Raw genomic sequence first — 19,126 nt, 5'->3', positions numbered from 1 at the left:
CTTTCTTATCTGTCCCCACCCCTTTCCTTTGTCTACCAAGCCATCATATCGGTTTCATCCACTAGGGACTAGGGACTTTTTCTCATTATGATGCTAGGGTTCGTGCAGATATCCAAGGTTTTGCGATGTTCAGGAATGAGACTGATGAGGTAATAATACATTAATAGAAGACTGCAATCGATAAGATAATAAAATATCTGAAGAGCTTTATTTGGGAAATTGCAACTCTAAAAAACATTTTTTTTGTCGTGGTGCCCTGACTTCCAAGGTAATTCCTATTCAACACATTCTCTCTCACACACACACACACACACACACACACACACACACACACACACACACACACACACACACACACACACACACACCTGTTTGGAACAGGTCAAACTGCCTCCTATAATTCCATGATTAATGTGTTTCAAATTAGTTTTCCTCCTGCAGATTACTCTGGAGTATAGTCACACACACACACACACACACACACACACACACACACACACACACACACACACACACACACACACACACACACACACACACACACACACACAACATACACACCGCCCCTCCTCACTACCACACACACACCAATCATGGAAGTAAATCAGTGGCCAATCTCACTGCTAAATGTCCTCTAATTCGTTTCCATTTAGCGGATGTGAAGGAAAGGAACCAAGATGAAAGCCCATACAATTTCCCCCCAGACAGAAATCTACTTCTGAATCATGATGTGTAACTGCTAGAATAGTCCATGTCTGCATCTCAAATGGCACCCTATTCCCTATATAGCGCACACATTTTCTGTGGAGGCGATAAGGAATAGTGTGCCATTTAGGATGCAGCCTTTCTGGATGCAATGCACCACCACTATGAAATGTGTGAGTGCTAGAATAGTACATGAGAGATGGATAAAATCCACCTCCACCATTACTTCCCATTGTTACAATAGACAGGAACAAGCTTAGCATGTCCCTTTAGTCTACCCCACTTTCCATGTCCATTATCATACATATTGATGCTATAATGGAGTCACAATCTTAGCCAGGCTTTCCTTTAGAGATGAGGACTGGCCAAGAGCAATGCAATGTAATGAGATGGTGTGTGTGTGTCTGTGTGTGTGTGTGTGTGTGTGTGTGTGTGTGTGTGTGTGTGTGTGTGTGTGTGTGTGAGAGAGGGGGGGTGAGAGGGAAAGAGAGGGAAAGAGAGAGAGAGAGAACACTGAGGGTATAGGGTGTACGTGTGTATTATTGATGGAGATATGTGACTTTGTCTTCTCCGACTTGTCTCTGGACTACATGATTAATGTGTTGTCTTTACATACCAAAATAGACCGCACCACTCATGTCATAGAGAATACAAAGAAGGAGGGAGGTAGAATAGGGAGAGAGAGAGAGCGAGAGAGAGAGAGCAAGAGAGTGAGAGAGAGAGAGAGAGAAAGAGAGAGATAATGAAGTGAGAAAAAGATGGAGAGAGCGATGAATGGAGCTATAGAAAGACTGTGAGCGATACAGCTAGGGAGGGGAGGAATGAGGGAGGGGAGAAGGGAGAAAGAGAGAGAAAGAGAGAGAGAGGCTGTTGATCGAATCCTAACCACTTTGGCAATAGCGTTTCTAACCTTGAGCTGTCATGTCAATTAAAGCAGACTTGAATTTATGAGCTGGGGATGGACAGAACGAGAGAAAAGAGGAGGAAAGAGGGAGGAGGGAGGGACTCTATTAAGCCTCAGCAGGAAATCACCGTGAGACAGAGGTCACTATATCTGCTGTCTTCTCCTCTTCCCTCTCTCTATCTCTTTTCTCCTCACATCCTTTCTTCATTCCAGTGAAAGAAGCAAGGATTTAAACAACCGGGAAGCAGAGAAGTGAGGCAGAGGAGAGGCAGAGAAGCAAGGCAGAAGAGAGGCAGAGAAGCGAGGCAGAGGAGAGGCAGAGAAGTGAGGCAGAGGAGAGGCAGAGAAGCAAGGCAGAAGAGAGGCAGAGAAGCGAGGCAGAGGAGAGGCAGAGAAGCGAGGCAGAGGAGAGGCAGAGTAGCAAGGCAGAGGAGAGGCAGAGTAGCAAGGCAGAGGAGAGGCAGAGAAGCAAGGCAGAGGAGAGGCAGAGAAGCAAGGCAGAAGAGAGGCAGAGAAGCAAGGCAGAAGACAGGCAGAGAAGCGAGGCAGAGAAGCAAGGCAGAGGAGAGGCAGAGAAGCAAGGCAGAGGAGAGTCAGAGAAGTGAGGCAGAGGAGAGGCAGAGAAGCGAGGCAGAGGAGAGGCAGAGAAGCAAGGCAGAAGAGAGGCAGAGAAGCGAGGCAGAGGAGAGGCAGAGAAGCAAGGCAGAGGAGAGGCAGAGAAGTGAGGCAGAGGAGAGGCAGAGAAGCGAGGCAGAGGAGAGGCAGAGAAGCGAGGCAGAAGAGAGGCAGAGAAGCAAGGCAGAAGAGAGGCAGAGAAGCGAGGCAGAGAAGCAAGGCAGAGGAGAGGCAGAGAAGCAAGGCAGAGGGGAGGCAGAGAAGCAAGGCAGAGGAGAGGCAGAGAAGTAAGGCAGAGGAGAGGCAGAGAAGCAAGGCAGAGGAGAGGCAGAGAAGTGAGGCAGAGGAGAGGCAGAGAAGCGAGACAGAGGAGAGGCAGAGAAGCGAGGCAGAGAAGCGAGACAGAGGAGAGGCAGAGAAGCAAGGCAGAGGAGAGGCAGAGAAGCGAGGCAGAGGAGAGGCAGAGAAGCGAGGCAGAGGAGAGGCAGAGAAGCAAGGCAGAGGAGAGGCAGAGAAGCGAGGCAGAGAAGCGAGGCAGAGGAGAGGCAGAGAAGCAAGGCAGACGAGAGGCAGAGAAGCAAGGCAGAGGAGAGGCAGAGAAGTGAGGCAGAGGAGAGGCAGAGAAGCGAGGAAGGGAATAAAATAATGAGAGGAGTAATTGAAACATGGATGAGAAATGTCAGCATCTAACTAGGGAGTCTGCGCCTCAGGTGGTGTGCTTGCCTGCATGCGTGTGTGTTACCAGTCTATTACAACTGATTTGGAGCTTTCGAACGTGAATTTGGAGAGCACAGTTTTCGTTCCCCTAATTAAAAAGTACCCAGAGGGGAAAGGAACATCTCCAAGAAGTATGAAACTTGTCACCCTCCCAACACACACACACACACACACATACCGTCATCCACACACACACACACACACACACACACACACACACACCATCTCCTACCTTCTCTCTCCCTTTTCCCAAATGTGTAGAGGCTTGCTAGAACTTTTCATAGCTTGGAAAAAGAGCTGACTAGAGAACACACCAAAACGTTCTAAAGAGGGTACTTTGGAACATGGTCACGTACAGCGAGTGTACGTGACCCCCCCCCCCTTTTTGCCCTCAGAACAGCCTCAATTTGTCAGGGAATGGACCCTACAAGGTGTTGAAAACATTCCACAGAGATGCTGGCCCATGTTGACTCCGATGCTTCCCACAGTTGTGTCAAGATGGCTGGATGTCCTTTGGGTGGTGGACCAGTCTTGATACACACTGGAAACGGTTAAGTGGGAAAAACCCAGCAGCGTTGCAGTTCTTGACACAAACCGGTGCGCCTGGCACCTACTACCATACCCCTGTTCAAAGGCACTTTTTTTTTACACATTGTTAATCATGCCTTGAGTACTTCCCAATAGGACCAACAGTTCATGGGAAAGGTGTAGAAGTAGGAAGACGTTGAGCGACACAAACACACACCCACACACACACACACAGACACACACACAGACACACAGACACACACACACATACAGACACACACACACACACAGACACACACATACAGACAGACACACACACACACACACACACACACACAGACACACACACAGACACACACACACACACACACATACAGACACACACACACACACACACACACACACACACACACACAGACACATACACACACACATACACAGACACACACAGACACACACACACACACATACAGACACACACACACAAACACACACACACAGACACACACACAAACACACACACACACACAGACACACAACCCCCCATAGTCAGCCAACTATCTACCACATAGACAGCACATTAGTAGCTCTACTTCTCAGTATACACCCCCATAGTTCCCTTTTAGTGTTTGGAACATGGCCGCCCTACAAACTCTGTCCATGGATCAGTGTGTGAACCCTCTACCCTCCTGCTGGTGGCATCAAAGCCTGGCCTCCACTTCCTCTGTTCAAAAGGACCCACACTGTAAACAATGAGGCCTCAGCCTCTCTGATTCTCTCTGAGACACACCGCACAGCAGGATGGGAAAGTTTTGAGAAAGAGACAGGGCGAAATATTGACCCAGTTTGGTGAGGACACACATTGTTAGAGTGAGAGTTAGAGAGAGAGATCATGCACTCATGGGTTTCAGCAAAAAATATAATTATAGTTTGATAAATGTCGATAAACATATATTTTTCCCCCGCAATTACTTATATTTACTGTTCATTTTCTATAGTTTATTTTACTTTTGTTTATCCATTTCACTTGCTTTCCCATGCTAATAAAGCCCCTTGAATTGGTGTGTGTGTGTGTGTGTGTGCGTGCGTGCGTGCGTGTGTGTGTGTGTGCGTGCGTGCATGTTAACTATACTAGTGTGGACCAGAAGTCCCCACGAGAATAGTAAACGATCAAAAATTTGACTAACTGGAAACATTTTGTTGGTCCCCACGAGGTCAAATGCTATTTCTAGGGAGTTTAGGGTTAAGGTTCGAAATGAGTGTTAGGGTTAAGGGTTAGGGTTAGGAGCTAGGGTTCGTTTTAGGGTTAGGAGCTAGGGTTAGGTTAGAGTTATGGTTAAGTTTCCGGGTTAAGGTTAAAGGATAGGGAAAATAGGATGTTTCATGTGACTGAATTGTGTGTCCCCACAAGATTAGTTGTACAAGACTGTGTGTGTGTGTGTGTGTGTGTGTGTGTGTGTGTGTGTGTGTGTGTGTGTGTGTGTGTGTGTGTGTGTGTGTGTGTGTGTGTGTGTGTGTGCGTGTGTGTGTGTGTGTGTGTGTCTGTGTGTCTGTGTGTGTGTGTGTTAGATACTCACTCTACTGGGGGGTTGAGGTCATCAGCTTTGGTCTCAAAGAAGCGCAGCACCTCCTCACTCTGAGACAACTGAGGAGGGAGACGGACCAGAGCCTGAGAGAGAGAGAGAGAGAGAGAGAGAGAGAGAGAGAGAGAGAGAGAGAGAGAAAAGTGAGTGAGATGGGGGGGGATAGGGAAGGAGGGGGGGCAGAGGGGGAAAGGGGAGGGAGGGAGAATATCCGTTGTAAGATACCGTGCAACAATGTGCCACACAAAGCAGCTCTTGGAATGATGAACTACGGAGGATGCATTCCAACATCCATTTGACATTCTACCTTTACAAAACATAACAGCATAATCCTTAGCACAGAGTTTGGCTCCAATTCAATGGAAGATCATATGTCAGCCTATTCCACTGAGGATGGACATCCATTTGTAATGGTCATGCTAAGTCACACTACTATAGGAACAGATCAATAGGAGCCAATGACAAGGTAGACATAGGTGGACATATAGTACTATATCTGAGATTGATGTTGAACAACATCCATATCATATTGATGGGATTTATTTTACAGGGACAATGCACAACTTCAAATGAATTAATATTCCATTGTTCACAATAAGAGCAAATACCCGTCCGCACTCATATGCTCCTTTTCTAGTCATGTGTCATTGAGGAAGTGTATATTATATTAAACGACAGCTAGTGATACAGATGGTTTGGCTCCAGCCTCTCACATTCCCTTGAGAGGGCCTTCTGTGTCATCACGATCCTTCTGTTGTTTGTCTTGTGACAACAAACAGGAAGTAGTAAAGTTCAGATCAGAAGATGATGAGTGATAGACAGGCAGAACAATCTCTTAACATCTCCAAACATAAAACATATTTTAAGACATATTAAGTAAATAAGATAACAAGCTATTTTCTTTTTTTAAACCTTTAAAAGTTGAGTAAGCAAGAATTTTGTCCACAAATGTACCAACATTTCTATTATGTAAATAGTTTATGATTAGTGTGTCACACCCTGACCATAGTTTGCTTTGTATGTTTCTATGTTTTGTTTGGTCATGGTGTGATCTGAGTGGGCATTCTATGTTACATGTCTAGTTTGTCTATTTCTATGTTTGGCCTGATATGGTTCTCAATCAGAGGCAGGTGTTAGTCATTGTCTCTGATTGGGAACCATATTTAGGTAGCCTGTTTGGTGTTGGGTTTTGTGGGTGATTGTTCCTGTCTCTGTGTTTGCACCAGATAGGGCTGGTTTGGTTTTGCACATGACTTGTTTTGTTAGTCTATTCATGTATAGTTTCTTTATTAAAGAACCATGAATAACAACCACGCTGCGTTTTGATCCGCCTCTCCTTCAACTCAAGAAAACCGTTACATAGTGACTGCAATAATGTAGTTATTTTGTTAGATACTTCTCCCTATTAGCTGAAATGTTTTTTTTTGTCAAAGCTATTTTAGCTGTCGCACCAGCTTTTCGGTCCGAACAGATTCACAAATCATGGGAATTTGTCAAGCTATGCAGACGTTGACTCCCGAGGCATTTGTTCTGAGGCATGTGTTTCTAGGCAACTTCCCTGCCCTTGCCGGGGCAGGCCTGCTAAAGCCAGCGTGAGAAACATGCTAACAAATGTTTGTGCTATGAAATGAAATAAACACTGCACTCTGACACACAAAACGTATTTCCTAGATTCATGATAGTGCTATTAAACGAAGCAAGGAAAGTTAATTTCAAAACGTGATGTTAGCTTTGCTGGAATGTGCTGCTGTTTTAGGTAAATAATGAATCTGCTAGCTTCTGACATGACTGACGGCTTCTTTAAGTTGTGTTTGAGCATTTATATAAAGACTGGGCACGAGTATTTGGAGGTTATTAAAACGTATCATCCAAGTTGAGAGAAAGTCTTTCAAAATGTTGGATTTAACTGATTATAAGATGTGGCCTTGGACAATAAAGTCCACCCTTTTATCTGTGTTTTCGAGGCAGAAAACTGCACACCTTCCCTACTTCGGGTGGAGCAGCTGTATTGTGTGTGTGACAGTCCAGCCCCCTTGTTTGTTTACATCCTTGGCCTTTGATACCATGGTGTGTGAAAAAGGGAGGTGGGGAGAGAAAGAGAGTGAGAGAGCGGAGAGAGGGAAAGAGAGAGAGAGAGGGAGTAAGTGTGTGAGAGAGAGAGGGGGAGTAAGTGAGAGAGAGCGAGTAAGTGTGTGTGAGAGAGAGAGGGGGAGTAAGTGTGTGTGAGAGAGAGGGGGTAAGTGAGAGAGAGCGAGTAAGTGTGTGTGTGTGAGAGAGACAGAGAGAGAGAAAGTGAGAGAGAAAGTGAGAGAGGGGGGAGGGAGAGAGAGAGAAATAACTTTTGTTCATTTTTTTATTGTTTATTTCACTTTTGTTTATTATCTATTTCACTTGCTTTGGCAATGTAGACATGCCAATAAAGCACTTAAATTGAAATTGAATTGAGAGAGAGGGAGAGGTAGCAAGAGAGAGGGGGGGGTGAGGAGGCAGTGGAGGGAGAGGGTGAGGAGGAGAGGGAGGGTAGAGAGAGAGGGAGAGAGAGGGGGAGAGACAGGGGCAGAGAGAGAAGCCTTGCTATTGAGAAAGGTTGCCGTAGGCAGACCTGGCTCTCAAGAGAAGACAGGCTAGGTGCCTCCTGAGTGGTGCAGTGGTCTCTGCCACTAGAGACTCTGGGTTCAAGTCCAGGCTCTGTCGCAGCTGGGAGACCCATGGGGCGGCACACAATTGACCCAGTGTCGTCTGCATTAGGGGAGTGTTTGGCCGGCAGGGATGTCCTTGTCCCATCCCGCACGCTGTGGCGGGTGCACGCTGACACAGTCGCCAGGTGTACGGAGTTTCCTCCGACACATTGGTGCGGGCATTTTTTCAAGAAGCAGTGCGGCTTGGTTGGGTTATGTTTCGGAGGACACACGGCTCTCGATGAGGCAAGACTGTAACTACATATTGGGGAGAAAAAAAGAGTAACTGGTTATGTTCACACTGGTTATGTGCACACTGATTATGTGCACACTGGTTATGTGCACACTGATTATGTGCACACTGATTATGTGCACACTGGTTATGTGCACACTGATTATGTGCACACTGCCCACAAAATGAGGTGGAAACTAAGCTGCACTAACTAACCTCCTGCAAAATGTATGACCATTTTAGGGACACATATTTCCCTCAGATTACACAGACCCACAAAGAATTTGAAAACAAATCCAATTTAGATAAACTCCCATATCTATCTGTGCAGCAGATCTATCACAGCAGCAAGATGACCTTCTGACCTGTTGCCAAAAGAAAAGGGTGAAGAACAAACTTTTACTTCAACTATTTGCCTATCGTTACATAGAGACAATATGACATGTGAATTGTCTTCATTATTTTGGAACTTGCATGAGTGTAATATTTCTTGTTCACTTTTTAGAGAGAGAGAGAGAGAGAGAGAGAGGGAGAGGAGAGAGAGGAGAGGGAGAGGGAGAGAGAGAGAGAGAGAGAGAGAGAGAGAGAGAGAGAGAGAAAGAGGAGAGAGAGGGAGAGGGAGAGGGGGAGAGAGAGAGAGAGAGAGAGAGAGAGAGAGAGAGAGAGAGAAAGAGGGAGAGGGAGAGGGAGAGGGAGAGGGAGAGAGAGAGAGAGAGAGAGAGAGAGAGAGAGAGAACGAGAGAGAGAGACAGAGAGAGAGAGAGAGAGAGAGAGAGAGAGAGAGAGAGAGAGACTAAACAAAGGGGAAACAATAAGAGCTTTCTTGTCAGACTGTTGAATAACCAAAGGCTGAAGTTTGGGGGAGTTTTAGAAAAGTTTCATTAAAATTAAATACCGAGGGCATAGCCTTTCTCTATTTATCTTTATCTATTTATTTGAAAGAGTGGGTAGCTTTTTAAAGTCTATCTTTTGTTGGGCACTCAGAAGTGTTCTTGTGTGTTCTAAACTAAACAGAACTAGGACAAATCTCTTTCTAAAACTTCATGACCAGAATAAACCAAAGCCTTAGAGACCCGTGTGTATGACAATGTGTTTTCAGACTAGCTAAGTATTTGAAAAACATTTCCTCGGTTGGGCCGTTGTAGGTTTGCTAGCCTTGTAACTGCCCCTGAACATCGTAAAAATATTTATTTTAAAACTCGGCAGCAAGATGAGTTAAGGGACAAGACTGTATTGTATCAAGTATTTGCACAGAAATGTGCAACCGACAACACCATCTTATTGTGGTGCAAACTGAAAACCCCCCCAGTCAACACATGTACCCTTCTACACCCGTGTTTAACCTCACGCCTGAGGTGTTCGCTGACACGTGTGTCTGGTTACCATCTGTCACCCCTGACCTCTGACCCCTAAATCCCAATAACATGTGACAGGGGGGAGCTCAAGTGGGACAGGAGGTTTACAGCGCATGTGTGTGTGTGTGTGTGTGTGTGTGTGTGTGTGTGTGTGTGTGTGTGTGTGTGTGTGTTTTGACAGTAATGCCTCCTCGCTCACCCTGCAGTAGTCATCGATGAAACGTAGCCTCTTCATGGCCACATCACGCACATGACTCCGCCTGAACAGGATTTTACCTGAGGGAGGGAGGCGGGAGGGAAAATGAGAGAGAGAGAGTAGTTAGGAAGGACACATTTTAGATGTTAGAGAGTGTAAAACTGTAATAAATTAAAGACCAGTACAATCCTGTCTCGTAGCAGAGGACAAACCTTTAGTGTGTTTGTGTATTACCACAGGCTAACACCAGATGTCAGTAACATATGAAAGACTTCTGAACCACGACAATCTCACTCGCATACTCTCATAGTGAACGGTCTTGTCCTGCATTGCCCTCTTAACATATCAAATGGGATTTAAGCGCTTGGAGGTTATGTATCTAGTCTAACTCAGTGACTTCAAAGAAAAATGGCACCAGCCAATCAAAACGCCCCCTACTCCAGGGTATGCCGCGGTCCCTACAGTCCCACGGGAAGTGATCAAATTACCCTTCCTGTGAACTGAAGACACAGAGGATGAGAGGAAGAACTGGGGACAGACTGTGTGCGTTCTGATTGCCAGCAATACTTTGAATAATGAATAGTAGAGGGGTAATAGTGCAGTACTGGAGTTTCTTATATCAGAGACAATCATGGAAACAACAGGGAATCTCCAGCCATAACTCTGACTTGCAAAACCTAAGTCTTTGATGGCCAGCTGCTAACATTGTGTGTAATTGAGTGAATCCTATGGGGACTATTTCAAAGAAGTTGCCATGGACACATTTCCACATCTGAACTGGACGAAGACATTGTATTTGGTGCGACTAATTTTGTAACGCTGCTGACTACCGCCCTCTTGAACAGGTATCTCTTGCAAAAGAGGTGTTATATCTCGATGAGACTCTCCGTTCAAAATAAATGTTACAAAAGGTATGTAAACAGATGGAGGTGGATGTTTTGGTTGACACCCAGGTGGCTTAATGTGAGGTGGGTTGGCGGGGTGGGGACTGCCTGGCGACTCTGAATTCTCCCAATGCTATGTGTTGGCTACATACCTTGGCTTGAATCTGCCATCATAGAAGTTGTTTGTGGTGACGAGGCATGTTGTACAAAACAAAGTCATCAGCGACAGGATCATCTCTAGCCAGAATATCAAAACCAATGACCAATTCTTTTTTAAATCGCTTTACCCACATGTGATCTGGCTCGGGCCCAACCCATCGGTCTCTGGGACTGTGGCAACCAAGGGGGCCAGCAGGGAGCTACAAAGGAAGGAGCAGGACCTTGGTCAGCTCCAGAGGGCTTACCAGGCCAAGGTGAGTCAGCACCATGGACAGCTCTACAGGCACCAACTGGGGCTGGTGAATCAACACCAATATTACCCAGTCCAGGTGCTGCAACCAATTGGCACCTGGAATTGGTCCCACCTGTCCCTCGTTACTCAAAATGGGTATAAGTAGAGGTTCACTCACTCGGGGGGGTTCGACTCTCTCTCTTCCTTTTCTTTGGCCCCAATGGAAGAGGACCCATTCCCCGGGCAGCAGGCCACCCGGCGCAAGTTGAGGGCACGTATTGAAACCGGACTCATCGTTCTCTCACTTTTGTTCATTAACACAGACCGAAGAGCCGCCCCGCCGGACACAGAGTGACCCACACGTTACCGGAGAGGCCTGTATTTCACCCCTCCCCGTTCCCCCCAACCTATATAAACAACAACATTTGTTTGAGCACCGATCAGACGGTCCGAATGTGTTCGCGTTCTAGAATGGTCGTGGAGGGGGAGTCAAGATCAGACTCAATGTGGGGAAGAAACAAATGTTCAGGGTGTGGCGTTTTGGCCGGGGCAATAAGTCTGGGTGGCCAGGCACGGGTAGGGAGAGGGCTGAGAGCATGTGGTCTCCATCAGGCTCTAAGAGAGCCTAACCAACATAAACAGTAAACAGACAGAAGCCTCTCACTCGCACAGCAGGAGTGTTGTCTCTCTCTCTGTTCCACCATCTCTTCCTCGATCTCTTTTTCCATTGTGTGTCTTTCACTCCCACATCAGACAGACACACTGTCAGCACCTGCCTGCTGCTGCACCTCAGAGAGACAGTCAACTGGATGGACCGACTGATGAATAATGTATGAACGACACTAGGAGGGGCGTCGATACGAGCAGGATACTGACGCGGTGTAACTTCCTGCCGAGTCAGCGCTATCGGTGACTTGACTGTCATGGTGGTGTCTGTCTGCCTCAAGTCAGACTGTACTTCCTTATAAACTCCAATAAGTCCCTATGGATAGTGTCATGTCATTAGATCTTATGGCCATATATGGCAAGGGATCGATTAGAGTGTTGGTCGGGTTCAATGTTAAGGGCCATTGGGGTTGACAGGGGCTTTGCTTATCGGAGTGTGAAATACGTTATACGTGTGGAGAGAAGAAGGAAAGGAAAGGAGAGATGGAGAGAAAAAATGATAGAGACTGACCTCGGATAAATGATGGAGACTGACCTGGGAGAAATGATGGAGACTGACCTGGGAGAAATGATGGAGACTGACCTGGGAGAGATGATGGAGACTGCCCTGGGAGAGATGATGGAGACTGACCTGATAGAAATGATGGGGACTGACCTGGGAGAAATGATGGAGACTGACCTGGGAGAAATGATGGAGACTGACCTGGGAGAAATGATGGAGGCTGACCTGGGAGAAATGATGGAGACTGACCTGGGAGAAATGATGGGGACTGACCTGGGAGAAATGATGGGGACTGACCTGGGAGAAATGATGGAGACTCACCTGGGAGAAATGGGATGATTCTCTTTTTGGGATCTTTCTGCCCTCCCTCGATTGGGAACTTGTCAAGAATCTGCATCTGTAAAGACCAACACACACAGACATTTTTGTATTAATTTAAGAATGAGAGAACTATTTGGCAAACATTTACAAATGTACTTCAGCTCACTGAGGAACTGAATAGTGTTTCATTGAATTCCACTGAAAGAAACAGCTGGGCTCAGTATTTAAAATTCCCCGCCACTCCGATCACAGCATCAGAGATGATATCATATCAAAGCTCAGACACATTTTAAATTCCCATCCGGACAGGGACAAACGCTGCATGGTGTTTTTCTGCTTGTGGTGGAGAGGAGTTAATGTGAGTCGATTTATTCATAAAGCCATCGTGGTACTAAGGGGGGAGAAGTGCTGACACCGGGGTTAGAGGGAACTGCGTGCGCGCACACACACACACACACACACACACACACACACACACACACACACACACACACACACACACACAGGGACTTTTTCCACACACCCACACAAACTGCAGAGGTCAGAGATGCCAGCCATTGTCGGCCATATTGTGTTTATCCAATTTCAACCCCTAAATAAATCAGGGGGGGGGGATTAGGAAAAGTAAATGGGGCTGTGGGGGAAGAAGCCTATTCTGTCTGCAGCATATATATACTGTAAGAAGAGAAGAGAGAGAAGAGATAGAGAGAAAATGTGTGTGTGTGTGTGTGTGTGTGTGTGTGTGTGTGTGTGTGTGTGTGTGTGTGTGTGTGTGTGTGTGTGTGTGTAAGTGTGGAAGTGTGTGTGGAAGTGGGCTGCTCATTTGACGGCTACATGGAACAGGCCTTTGCCGGCAAGCTGCTTAAATACCAGCCCCTCGCGGCACGCTTGGACAGCCTCGGGTGGAGGTGCAAGCTGGTGGCGCTTATATTTGGCAGCCTCTGCCACGTACACAGCCTTGCAGTGTGTGGACTCCAGATTGCGGGCCTGACAAAAACTAGGGCAAAGCAGTAGGCTGGATACTGCTCTGTTTCAGCTGTCCTGGGAAGCCTAGCTGTTTGGAGAAGGAGGTGCTATCTGAGTGCTATGCATACAGGAACCTTTGAAATGTTTGGAACTTTTTTTAAATGTAAATCTGATTGGTGGATTCAAATAAAGTATTTATTGTGTGTGTGTGTGTGTGTGTGTGTGTGTGTGTGTGTGTGTGTGTGTGTGTGTGTGTGTGTGTGTGTGCTTATGTATGCGGATGTGTGTGACAGAGAAAGAGACACAGAAAACCAGAGAGAGAAAGAGAGAGACCACACACCATAAATCTGGTGTGCATCAGGGCAGGGTAAAGACCCAGAGGAACCAGGTGAATAAACAATCTAACGGGGACGAGTGACAGGTCCAAACCCAGTTCTCTCTCTGTGTCTGGGTCAGAATACGTATACACACAGCCCCATGTTGACTGGATTCTTCCCAGACACTAAACTCCGCTGGGTTTCTCTTTCTCATAGAAATAGAATTACTAGAACAGAAATTCCCATTCAAATCAATGGGTCTGTGACGGGTGGGCCGGTGGTATTCTATTTGTATGCTTTGTCTTCCCTGACTGGGACCGCAGCTCAGTTCAGTCTTGTTTCGCTCTCACAGGGGAAAACTCTATATGCCTTGTCCCAGTGGAGGGGCTGGTCTTCCTGGGGGTAAGCTGCTGAGTGGTGGTCCACTCTGTTCTGAAGGCAACCTTGGTGGTTTGACTGCTTGAGCCAAACAACTAAGACCAGCTTAACATAAAACTTTTTCTGACCAAAATGTAGCTGCGAGGGACACGTAGGTAGCAGTAGCTAATAGGTAGCAATGGGAATTAGTATCTTATGACTAGGAGTTACTGTCTCACAGTAAAACTGTGTCAACAAAGCCTAAAGACGTAAGGAGGATGAAGAGGTACTTTGACAGTTTGCTGTGAAGTTCCTGTGCTGCTGTGTAGTAGGTGTTATAAATTGAGGGCTAGAATCACTAAAAGAAACCTTGCTGAGACCATACAGGACATAATCCAGCTGTTGTCTGCTTCAATTGAACAAAGAGTTTACTGACTTGCCTAATTTCCTCAATCAACATACTGAATCAAGTTAGCTGTCTCCCCTCTGTTTATTAGTGGTTCGATCCAAATGATCCTAGTTGGCCTCGTTGGACCAAGTTCAAAACTTGTAGATGTTTTTAAAAATTGCCGCCGATTGCCGTTCCTCTTCCCTCACCCTAAAATACCCAGATCTCTCCCTTTCCTCTCCCCATCTCTCCTCCACTCCCTGGACAGACTCCTGGCTCTCGGAGACGCGTTTTCCCCATCCCATCGGGAAATGTGGGACCATAGAAAAATGTTGTCTCTCTGAACAGGGGCGAGGGGCGCTAATTCCGGCACCACCAAAACAGGTGGGAATAAAAATCCCCGGACGATATGAAGCAGAAAAAAGAACACGAGAACGCAGCCTCATTCAGAACAATAGTCCCAGTCGGTATTCACGGAATTATACGACATTCTCCTCGACAACGCCCAACAATTTACCCCCACTGTATAAAAGGCAACTTCATTTTCATTTTTTTTTTGTTGCTATACAGAAATAACAAAACATGCAGAAAAGCTGCTGTGTTGTTTAATGTAACCCGGTCAAAAAGAATCCCGACCTACGGTTCGCAATGCCCCCTCTTGTAGGGAAATAGAGCCTGCTAGATGAGCCCTGTGCTGTGGCTTCGGGCTAATTGGCGTTGGAGAGTGGGGAATGTGGGGTCCTCGTGTCCAAGTAGGTAGGACACGTACCTATGTTTGTGGGAAAACATGTCATCACTGTTAAGACATTTAACTTGCTTGGTGTTAAGGTAAACAATGTAAAGCATACAGGATCTGTAAAATGTATATAGGTACGGAACTCTTGTGAAATAGCAGAGTTACAAATAGAAATCAAACTGGATGGACATCAGAAATAGAGGAAGGACTAAGAACAAACAAGAGAGAACTATTGTAAAGTAGACTGTGTCTGTAGAGTGTGTATAAGATGTATGGATTGAAGGTAGAAGCAGAAGTGTTTATTAGTTTACTCCAATTGGGGGATCGGCGGAAGGGTTTGCGGGGAATAATAATAAAGGTATATTCTTTTTAAAAAGTATGTCTATATAGGTATGTGTATGTATATATGTGTATATATATGCATACGTGTATGGATATATATATTTCCCCAAAAATTATGGGGGTTGGAAATGATGCAGACAATGACATTGGAAGCAACATTGTTTCCGCAACATTAAGCTGATCCACCCCTTAAAATAAAATACAATTCAAAAAATAAAATAAAAACTTGCTTGGTGTTGTCCGTTTGTAACTCCACTCATTACTTGTAGCTGTATAGTCCATTTATTTGTGTTGTTGGTCTTGGCTAATTAGCTAACACTCACGCTGCAGGCACTGTCATGAAAAGGGGCTAGAGGGAAGCCCTACAATATTGTGTTTCTCTAAGTAGTGACAACGCTCGGGAGCAGGCAATGTTGAAAAGTCATCTTTAGACATCTTGTACTTTTCTAAAATGTAGTTTTGTAATTGAATAAAACAAGTGGACAACACAAAAAATTGCATCTGAAAAAGGTCAAGTTTTTGCTGTGAGCCAATGGGGTAACCTAGGTAACCACAGGTTGTTTCCCCCACAGGCGAGCAGGGCCACAACGTTCTATCTAATACCAACTGGGACTATGGCTGTAGCTACTACTTCTCAGACCTGACTCTGTCTCCTTGGTAACCAGCCTAGAGAGAATGAGTGTGAGTGTTCTGAAGCGTTCTGATTGGATAAGACTGTGAGGCTCTGGACCACTATTAGAGGAGTCAGGTCGGGAAAAAAAGAGACACACAGAACATGTTTCTTTTCCTCTATTGTCAGTGAGTATCTCTAAGAATTCTATCCCTACATCATCTCTGCTATGAGGACTTATCATTATTGCTGCATTCACATGCTAGTCGGGGAAAAAAATGGAAACTCCGAAATGTCCGACTTGCTAACTGGTTGAAAGTCTATAACTACAACCAGTTAGCAAGACGTACATTTCTGAGTTCCCTAGTCAAATCAAATCAAATGTTATTGGTCACATAAAGACATTTAGAACCCTAGCTTCAACAGTTCCGACTAGCACGTGAACCCGGCACTGCTGGTGAAATCCGAGGTGCACTGTAACAAGGCGTTCGTGTTGGAAATGTGCTTTGAATATGGATAACATTGTAGGCCATGGCCCACAGCTGCAGCAGGCCCCTCTTCATATCATGCACAGTGGCTTATAATAGGCACGCCATATATGGAGTTGTGGGAATGAGATTTAAGTTAAAGTTAAAGAGTCCGCTGTGTATTGGAGAGAGAGAGTTTGAGCGAGAGAGAGAGAGAGAGAGAGGAGAGAGAGAAAAAGAGGGAGGGAGAGAGAGAGAGAAAGAGAGAGCGAGCGAGAGAGAGAAAAAGAGGGAGGGAGAGAGAGAGAGAGAGAGAGAGAGAGAGAGAGAGAGAGAGAGAGAAAGAAAGAGAGAGCGAGAGGAGAGAGAGAGGAGAGAGAGTAAAAGAGGGAGGGAGAGAGAGAGAAAGAGAGAGCGAGAGAGAAAAAGAGGGAGGGAGAGAGAGGAGAGAGAGAGAGAGAAAGAGAGAGGGAGAGAGAGGGGAGAGAGAGGGGGAGAGGGGGAGAGAGAGAGGGAGAGAAAGAGAGAGAGAGGTGAGAGAGGGAGAGAAAGAGAGAGAGGGGAGAAAGAGAGACAGGGAGAGAAAGAGAGAGAGGAAAGAGAGGGAGAGAAAGAGAGAGGAGAGAGAAAGAGAGGGAGAGAAAGAGGGGGAGAGAGGAGAGAGATGGAGAGAAAGAGAGAGAGAAGCGAGAGACAGGAGGACAAAGAGAGAGAGGAGAGTGAAAGAGAGACAGAAGAGAGAGAGGAGAGAGATGAGCTTTGTACAGTGTTCTGATAATATAATATATTTTATAATATAATATATAATAATATATAATATATATTTTTTATATCCTTTTTAAACCTTTTTGAGTGCAATGTTTACTGTTTACTATTTCTAATAGTTTTTTGTTGATGTTTTTGTTAAATCTGTTTCTTCACACTTTTTCTTCTCACTTTTGTTTATTCACTTGCTTTGGCAATATAAACATTATGTTTCCCATGCCAAAAAAGCCCCTTTGTATTGAATCAAATTGAGAGAGAGAGAGAGAGAGAGAGAGCTCATGGACACGCTTCACTTCCTGTTGACGGTCATGTGACCTGTGAAGAGTGACTCAAGAGGAGCTACCCCTGGTTGAACCACACAGTTGACAGAGCTCAGTGACAGAACACACAGTCACACACAGATAGACGCACAAGCACACAAAGACACACGCACACACTTGGGAGCTCCCCACTTATGAAACAAACTCACGGCCCACATAACACTGAAGAACCATGTGATCCCACCATTTCCACGGTAATGATCACATGGTCCGACTGAGAATCAAACCAACTCTAAACAATTAGCAGCAGTCAGGTTGACTCAGTGTAGTGTCAACATAGTGAGTCTGTGTAGCTTGTAATGGTGGGCGGAGGCGGATTCATTTATTTCCTGGGTCTGCGGCCCAAATGGTACACTACTCCCTATGCTGTACATTGCACTGCTTTTGACCAGAGCCTTTTGGGACCTGGTCAAACGTGGTGCACTATAGAGGGAATAGGGTGCTGTGTGAGATGCAGCCCTGGACTCTCTCTCTCTCTAGAAACTCGCTTTAATCCACTAATTACAAGACATGTTGGTGTAAACAAGGCAGGAAATGAAAGGGGGCTGAAGGGGGAGGGAGGGAAGGGTTCAAACTAATTGATATTCTGCCTGTCTAGTATTGCCAGAACAGAACGCAGGTTCTTCCCTTATTCCTTCTTAATCCTACCACTACTCGCCTGGTCCCAGATCAGTTTGTGCTATCTTGTGATATTGACCATGTGAGTTAGGCAAAACAGCACAAACAGATCTGGGACCAGGCTATACCACTCCGGCGCTATCCACACAAAAGACAGAGCGACTGAGGAGACGAATGGACAACATGAATCAAGTCTGGACATGCATTAGTGGCCCGAGGTATCGAGTTTCTAGAGACAGATGTCTGGATCCGGGGAAACAGGGGTTAGCGAATAGCGAGCTAGTGCTCCCTCCAACCACAATCATTCACAGTTGCGGCTCTATATATAAATTGGGACCTTGGCATTCGATCTCGACAAATCACAGCTCGGTGCCTCCAGGTGTCTTGATGGAACATGTATTAACCCATTTCAGAAGGGGGTGAGGTGATGTATGGATTCGAGTTTCTGGAGAAATTGTCTATATTCTGGTAAAGTCAATGGGGAGTGTTGTTAGGTTGTAACCCTGTAGGTTCCACTTGAAGCTCCCCAGTCCCAAGGCAACAGGTGCTGGGATGTGGTAACGTCCATCATAGCTCCAGCTCTCCTCTTCCAGCTTCCAGACACCAGATCCGGCCTTGGCCTGGAACAAGACTCCAGGGAAAGGCTATGGAAGTCTTAGGAAGCCCACCATCATCATACCATGGATTGGAACGGGAATGGGATCCAGGGATTGGAACGGGAATGGGATTCGGGGGTTGGAATTTCAAGCTTACTGTGTATCCCAAGGCTTGGTGCCGTAGTTTTGGGGCTAGTCATTAACACGCGTTTGTAGGCTTTATTACACAACCGTGGGAACTGGAAAGACCCAATGGATCTTTGGGTCTAGATCTGTACACTATAACACACAGGTGAACCCTGTCTTGCGGTTGTTCTACGTTCACGCAGGGCTCGAGAACGCATGAGCCCGTGGGAGGAAAGAACGC

At 46.0% G+C, this 19,126-nt stretch overlaps 1 protein-coding gene across 5 annotated transcripts in view; it reads right to left on the bottom strand.

Annotated features, from left to right (window-relative positions):
• Positions 1–19,126, bottom strand: part of LOC115142427 (SH3 and PX domain-containing protein 2A-like) — a 118,013-nt gene that overhangs the window by 72,377 nt on the left and 26,510 nt on the right. For all 5 annotated transcript variants that reach the window (XM_065001497.1, XM_065001501.1, XM_065001498.1 and 2 more), the window contains exons 3-5: positions 12,278–12,353; positions 9,517–9,593; positions 5,047–5,138 (exon numbers count right to left, since the gene is read on the bottom strand). In XM_065001497.1, coding sequence (XP_064857569.1) covers positions 5,047–5,138; positions 9,517–9,593; positions 12,278–12,353 — 245 coding nt within the window. The remainder of the gene's footprint in view (positions 1–5,046; positions 5,139–9,516; positions 9,594–12,277; positions 12,354–19,126) is intronic.

The sequence above is a fragment of the Oncorhynchus nerka genome, linkage group LG15 (genome assembly GCF_034236695.1).
Source record: "Oncorhynchus nerka isolate Pitt River linkage group LG15, Oner_Uvic_2.0, whole genome shotgun sequence".
In the NCBI taxonomy this organism is placed as follows: domain Eukaryota; kingdom Metazoa; phylum Chordata; class Actinopteri; order Salmoniformes; family Salmonidae; genus Oncorhynchus; species Oncorhynchus nerka.
This window is presented reverse-complemented; position numbering and strand designations above follow the sequence as displayed.